This window comes from Chiloscyllium plagiosum, chromosome 2 (assembly GCF_004010195.1).
Source record: "Chiloscyllium plagiosum isolate BGI_BamShark_2017 chromosome 2, ASM401019v2, whole genome shotgun sequence".
Classification (NCBI taxonomy): Eukaryota; Metazoa; Chordata; class Chondrichthyes; order Orectolobiformes; family Hemiscylliidae; genus Chiloscyllium; species Chiloscyllium plagiosum.
This window is the reverse complement of record NC_057711.1, coordinates 146,678,061-146,685,985: the sequence shown is the minus strand read 5'-3', so window position 1 is coordinate 146,685,985 and position 7,925 is coordinate 146,678,061. Positions and strand designations below refer to the sequence as shown.

The following is a 7,925-nucleotide window of genomic DNA, read 5'->3' as shown; positions in this document are numbered from 1 at the left end:
GTTTCAGCTCCCCTCCCAGTATCACCTCCCCTCCCAGTATCATCTCCCCTCCCAGTGTCAGCTCCCCTCCCAGTATTATCTCCCCTCCAAGTTTCTGCTCCACTCCCAGTATGGTCTCCCCTCCCAGTGTCTGCTCCCCTTCCAGCGTCAGTTCCACCCAGTGTCAGTTCCCCTCCCAATATCAGCTCTGCTACTTGTGTTGATGTCGTCTAATGACAGCTCCCCTCTTGGATTCACTACCTATCACAGTGTCAGCCTCATTTTTGATGTTCAACTCCTCCCTGATGTTTAGAACAGCAAGAATAGAAGCACGAGTAGTCCAAGCCATTCAATACAAACAGAGCAGACCTTTGACTCCAACTCCCTTGTACCTACTCCCTGTATCCCTTGTTTCTGGAGAGAGATGAAAATTCAATTTATTTCCACCTTAAATGTATGTTAGTCCCTTGATACATGTAACAGAGAATTTAATATAATCAGATCCTGCTATTAAACATGACAGGACCTCTGGGGGACCTTTTCTTGCCAAGTTTCTCAGACATTAAATCATTACACCAAATTTCTCCAAATTTGAGGAAAGACATTCTGGCTATTGAGGGAGTGCAGCGTGGGTTCACGAGGTCAATTCCTGGAATGGTGGGTCTATCTTATGTTGAAAGATTGGAGCTACTGGGCTTGTATACCCTTGAGTTTAAAAGGCTGAGAGGGGATCTGATTGAGACATATAAGATTATTAAAGGATTGGACCCTCTGGAGGCAGGAAACATGTTTCCGCTGATGGGTGAGTGCTGAACCAGAGGACACAGCTTAAAAATACGGGGTAGACCATTTAGGACAGAGATGAGGAGAAACTTCATCACCCAGAGAGTGGTGGCTGTGTGGAATGCTCTGCCCCAGAGGGCAGTGGAGGCCCAGTCTCTGGATTCATTTAAGAAAGAGTTGGATAGAGCTCTCAAGGATAGTGGAATCAAGGGTTATGGAGATAAGGCAGGAACAGGATACTGATTAAGGATGATCAGCCATGATCATACTGAATGGTGGTGCAGGCTCGTAGGGCAGAATGGCCTACTCCTGCACCCATTGTCTATATCAAATTCTCAATCTTTTACATATAGAACAGGGGGAAAAATCTCAACAATTCTAAAAATGAATTCTTTTATATGAATAAAATAAATTATTTCCTATCATTCCTCACAAGACTGAAAATTCTCAAGCCCAGCATGATTTTCCGGGGCGGTTTCACCTTTGGGTGATGGTATGAAATTGATTTCAAAGTTTCAAAGCAGTTAAGGGAAACTTGCAAATGTGTGTAACAAGCAACCAATTCATCATCATTTATTTTACACTCTTGACAAAGTTGTAACTGCCCTCCTTATTTGCAGATTTACAAAGAGCTTTGCTATTTTCTGCCAACTGAACATTCTCTACTGCTTCAAAGGACAATAAAGCGATTGCCTCTAAAGTCATGATGTTTTTGGTCAACTTGCTCTCTAACTGCAGCAACTCAATCTTTTGAATGCACAAATAACAGAACGTCTTCTTAGGCTGATTGAAAGTCAACTCTTCCAAGTACTTTTATGATAATTATATACAGTAGATATTAAGCACATGGTACTGCACAACAGTGAGCTTGACGAAGTGAAACACATTTCTTGTGGAGTGCTGAAAAAGCTTTTGTGAATCCTGATGCAGGGAAATCAAAAGGATAGAAACTCAAGTGGTTTTCTGAATCAGTCCTCCTTGAGCATCACAGTATACGTACTCAACACACTCGTCATAAACAGTGTGATCGCCTGAGAGATGCAAAAATAAACAACCTATTAGAAAGAAAGAAATCTGGAAAATTCTTCTCCAATCCCATTAGACAACCAAAAATAGCCCAGGAGACCACTTCAGTCCTCATTAATGTCATAATCACAAATTGAAAGTATTAGATTCATCCTATACAGTCAATCCAGAGGAATATATCCGTTCACAGTTTCCATAGTGAAACTTGATGCATACAATTTACGCTCAACACTACTGTCCACGCTAAGTTTTTATCCAGTAAAATCAAATCAATGCAAAGAAAAGGAGCAAAGAAATTTCCATTATCAAATATAAATTAAGAATAAATTGGGTTAGCCAAAATAATCCAACATTTAAATACTATGCCGAGAATGAGAAAATATATCTAAATTGAACACCTGTACAATCAATCTTCAGAAAAAAAAAACTTTTGAACAGAAATTTATAATATAAATAGGTGAATATAGTTAAGGCACATATTGACCCAGATATTCTGATGGCCAGATTCGTTAAAACAGTGTAGATAGAAGTCACATATCGGGAGAATCTTAGACATGGCAACTGTGGGAATTGCCTGGGAAATTGAAACCATTTATGGGAAATTCCCATCCATCTAGAATTCCCTGTCATTAGACCCCACAACCAGCCTCCCACTCCCCAACCCTACATTCAGACCTACCTGATACGCTGGCAGCCCACACACCTGGAAAGCTATTGTTCTGATCCATCTAGCACACCACATACTTCACTCACTGGCCACCTTAATATTACACTTACATACTGGACCTTTAACAGAAGTTATTAAAGTGACTGGCTGCGCTGCTGAACAATTAAATCATAAAACACTGCACTCTTACTACTGCAAAATAGGGTATGGTTTCTTCAAACATCTTGTATGCTGCTGGATTTGCAATTCCCAGAAAGGTTCGTAACAGGTGGCCCCTGGATAGGAGCGAAAGACATATTGGTAATTTTTAATCTGCTCAGGGTCAGAAGTGGGGTTTCCAATCCTGATTGGAATATCTGCACTTATTAACTTGATTTTGAGAAAAACAAATACTTACTTTGCAAATTTGACCAATGCAGCATTCCGAGGCACAAATCCAGTGTGGAACTGAATCTGAAACATCTTCATTGAAGTCATCTGAAAGAAAATGGTCAGTCAATGCCTGCACATTTCTTGAGATCTTTCAAATTCCGGCATGCAGCACTCAAATTTCTAGTCCATCACCTCAACAACCATGGAAAACTATACATTACTTTGAAAATCTTCCAACAGTTTAATAGCAAGAGGCTACTCAAAAGATGGACAAAGTGGTGGGGAGGGGTGTGGGGCAGGGGGGCCATATAAAGTGGTAACTGTAGGTAAATCGATAATTTTGAGGGTGATAACCCTCTTTGGTAAGCGGATTGAGAATTTCACTCAGTTTGTTGCTGCCCTGGTGCCACTGAGGGACATCCTTAATCTGTTTGAAAAAAATACTGGCAGGTCCAATCATTATGCAGACTTAGTAGACTTAATAATCTATTAAACTTCCTCTGCCATTCAAAACAATTCTGATTGATCTTCAAATTCAATTCCATTCTTTCTGCCTGCTCCCCATATCCCGTGATTCCATGAGGCACACAAAATCTGGCAAACTCAGCCTGGATATATTCAAGGATGGTGCAACCACAGGCCTCTTGGGTGGTGAATTGCTTTGAGCGAAGAACCTTCTCCTCATTTCCATCCTAAACTATTAGCTCCTTATCCTGAGATTGACCCTCCATGTTTTAGATTTCTGTACCAGCAAAAATAACCTCTGTGTCTATCCTGTCAAGCCCCTTTCGGGATCTTGAGTGTTTCAATAAGATCTCCACTCATTCTTCTGAACGCCAGAGAATATGCAGCCAATTTACTCATTCTCTCATATCGGAAAAACCTCTCATCCCTGGAGTGAACATGGCGAATCATTATTGTACTGCCTCAAAACAAGTACATCTTGACTTAAATATTGTACAATGGAATCCAGGTCTGAACTCACCAAAGCAATGCACAATATGGCAAGGTGCCCTTAATCCTGCACTTTAATTCTCTTGTAATAAAGAACAATGTGGCACTTGCCTTTTGAATTGTTTGCTGAGCATTCAAGCTAACTTTACATTTCTTGTACAGCACATTCATATGATGAGCATTTACAAGTTTCATACTTTTAAAATATATTCTGTCTCTCTATCCCCATGACCGAAGTCACACTTATCCATATTCTACTCCATTTAACCAGTCTACGTAACGTTGTGACTTCTTTGTGTCCTTCTCACAGCTTGCATTTTCGCCTTACTTGACAGCAAGCTGAGAAATAACACACGTTACCTCTTCATCAAAGTCAGTAAAATCAATTGCTGAGGCCCTAGCAGTAATTTTCCAGCACTCCACAAGTTGTAGCTTGCTAACATGGCCTAGATATCCCACTTGTAATAACATTTTACTACCAATTCTCCTTCCATGTTTAATATAGAATCAAATCCACAAGATTTTATCTACCTTCTTAACCCTTTGAGTCACACTTTAATGAACACCTTTTCAAAATCTAAATATATCACATCTTCTAATTGCTCTTTTCACTAACTATAATCACAAAAGACTGAATAAGCTTGTCAAGCACAATTTCCCTTACATAAAATCATGCTGATTTTGTCTAATCATAATTTTATCATGCTGATTTTGTCTAATCATAATTTTTAAATGATTTTGATAATGATTTGTAATGACTATGATTTCCTCGGTACATTGTCAAGACTTCCTTAATTTTAAGCTGAGACAGTGGCAGAGTGATGTCACTGGACTGCCAATCCAAAAACCCAGGTTTATACTCTGGGGACAGAGGTTTAAATCTCAGCAGAATGGCTGAGGGAATTGAAATTCACGTAATTAATAACTGTAGAATTAAGATCTAGTCCCAGCAATGATAACTATGAGCCTCTCATTGGCAAAAAAAATCCATCTGGTTCACCTTCCCTCCCTTTGGCAACATTGTTTTTAAAATATAGAATCCCTACAGTGTGAAAGCAGGCCATTCTGCTCATTAAGTCCATACCGTTCGTGTAACCCTCCATTTTTCATGGCTAATCCAGCTAGCCTGCACATCCCAAGATACTATAGGCAAATTTAGCATGGGTAATCCACCTAAACTGCACATTTTTGCACTGTGGGAGAAAACTGGTGCACCTGCAGGAAACTCACACAGACACAGGGAGAATGTGCAAACTCCAGATAGATAGTTTCTGAAGGCTTAAAATGAACCAGGGTCATCGGCGCCGTGAGGCAGCAGTGTTAACCACCATGGTACCCCTGTCATTACTTGGTCAAGCCTCCATGTGACTCCAGGACCACAATAATATCGCTGACTCTTAAATGCCCTCAAATTGACACTCAGTTGCACGAAACTGCTACAGAAAATTCAAAAAGGAAAGAAACTGGATGAACCACCCAACACTGACACAATAATGACACCAATAATGGCAATGGCATACCCTGAGAAGTCCTCATTAATAACATTTGGCAACTTAGGCCAAAACTGGGAGGGGTGTCCCATAGACAACCAACAGTTTGACAGTCATACATGTACGATCATACTTTACAACATCCCAGGCATCATCATGATTGGGTATGTTCTGTCCCACCAGTAGGACTAAACTACCAGAGATGGCAGCACAGTGGTATCAATTCTGGACGGAGTTGCCTGGGAGTCCAAAATGTGCGCAAATGGCAATTTATATTATTCAGTTATCAAGCATTGTTACCACAAACAGAATAATTGAATCGAGAAGAACTGTCTAATTTTTCTGTACCTTTGCCTGCAGTCTTCCTCCAAGTGTCGATCTTGCGTGAAAGATCACAATGAGGACATCACCTTGGACATTTAAACCCAGTGGAATTATTGCCTTGCCATCTTCCATTTTAAATTCCCTGAAATAAACACATGCCAGGTAATATTCCCCACAATACAACTCCATTTAAAAAAAAAACCTGACATCACAAATCATTTAAGATTAGTAATTTTCATGTGGAACAGTCTGACAAACTCAATGGAGAAAAGGCATTGATTTACCATTTGCTCTATTGTCAAGTCATGTACAATGACACGAAGGTATGTAATATTGATGGACTGTTCTAACAGTGTTATAGAGTCAAGCCCTAAACCTGTCTGACCCTGGAGCAAACATATAGGCACTTGCAAAAGGAGAGCTTGGGTATCAGGCTTGAAGAATGTGAATCAGTCATTTCCCTCTTCTGTCCATGTACACAGAGACTAACTTTGCCATCACACTATTACAATGCTGATTTAAAGTGATTAAATGTAACAGCTCAAATTCACATCTAACCTTAAATTCCAGGGTACTTCATAAATAGGAATGGTAGAGAAAAGGGGTAGTTAACAGAAGATGAAGTCGATAAACTAACAAGTTTAACGAGCACAATTCTTGTTCCTGAGGTGCATAAACTGGCTGTGTACCTTACATTATGTTTTGAATATCTACCACTGACCATCTGTTAGATTATTCACCAATTTTTTTTCAAAGTTTACTGTGGAAAAACTGTCACATTGTTTTGAAGTTAACCTTACCTAAATCCAGAAATTTAGTCCTTTTCTTGAAATATTCCCTTTCAACCACTAAATTCAATATTATGAGCAGCACTGTATAAACTGCCAATAAATTACAGACGAGACATATAAAAAATGTTACCTCAATTTATCATATTCTTCAGAAGTGGTCATTACTCGATCATCACCCACGTATATCTCACAGAACGGGCGGCAAGCATTGCGTTGTTTATTAAATAAAGGAACAGGTGTCATTATAATTGATTTGATCACAATGGCTTTATTATGGGGGATTATAGGCTCCTCAGCCATCATGTCACACATGTATTCTACATATCTAAAAACAAAAAGAATAAGTTACAAATTATCTAGTAGCGTAGTTATAAAATATAGCACTTCTGTTAATCCACAGCACTAATAGAACTGAGTATAATACATTTTGGCAGTAGAATCACAGACAAGTCAATCTTGAAGTTCCACCTCTACTATGCTTGATCAAAGCCATGTCTATATTCAGCCATTATGATTATTAACACAATTAACAAAAATAAAATTTTGTTCTAATTATTTCACAGCTGTCCCTTTTTTGTTTAATGGTCAGAGAGGTATTAGAAGTAAGTCAGCAATGCTTTACAGAATAACAACATTAGGCATCCTGTACAATCGTGCGTGGAGAAATAAATAAAAACAAATTAGTTCATTTCCTGTCTGCCTCTGCGCTTCATTCTTTCCTGCTTCCTCATTGTGTATATATCTGCCACCAACTTTCAATGACTGGTGCTTTTCTCATTGTCTATGAATATTTTTCTCACTGCTTTTATATACCTTTACTGTGTTATGTGTGTTTTGCTCTCATTTATTTTCCACTCGATCTTCATGGCTTTCAGCATGTTTTTGTGTTTATGTGTCAAGCACAGGAATCCTGCTGAGTTCTCCACACCCAGTCTGAAAGCTTTCCTCTTCAGCTGCTCGAAATTGAAAACGGGAGGCTCTTGCAAGTTGTCTAAAATCAACATTCTCTTTCACCCTTTTAGAATAAATCATTCTCATTTTCTTTTCATCACCTCTTTACCTCATTCTAAAACAGAAGAAAATGTCCAATCCAAGTTTGTAGCTTTTTTTGATAATACTCACTAACAATCTTATCTCCACCACCATCCTGAAAATTTCCTCTTTGCTCTCTTCAGCTGTTTCATAGGTCCTTTCCAAGAACTCTCTTCTGACAAAATTCCTCATCTTTGGATATTTGCTTTTCTTAAGATTGCTGCATCGGCCCCTTACAACTAGACAATCCAAGTCACAGTCATGACATTTATTTTCTTATGATCTCCATTCATTCCTATGCACAGGATTTTCTTTGTTCTGGCGAACACTTTTTCATTTCTGATATTTTACCTGTTTTATGGCAGGAACCATGTTTTGACAGGATGCTTCCCAGGCATACTAGAGTCATAGAGATGTACAGCATGGAAACAGACCCTTCGGTCCAACTCGTCCATGCCGACCAGATATCCCAACCCAATCTAGTCCCACCTGCTAGCACCCGGCCCA

The 7,925-nt window shown here is 39.2% G+C and overlaps 1 protein-coding gene across 1 annotated transcript in view; it reads right to left on the bottom strand.

Annotated features, from left to right (window-relative positions):
• gak (cyclin G associated kinase) overlaps positions 1-7,925 on the bottom strand; it is a 42,432-nt gene that overhangs the window by 26,336 nt on the left and 8,171 nt on the right. Inside the window, exons 4-6 of the mRNA XM_043720893.1 lie at positions 6,517-6,711; positions 5,620-5,737; positions 2,853-2,932 (exon numbers count right to left, since the gene is read on the bottom strand). Coding sequence (XP_043576828.1) covers positions 2,853-2,932; positions 5,620-5,737; positions 6,517-6,711 — 393 coding nt within the window. The remainder of the gene's footprint in view (positions 1-2,852; positions 2,933-5,619; positions 5,738-6,516; positions 6,712-7,925) is intronic.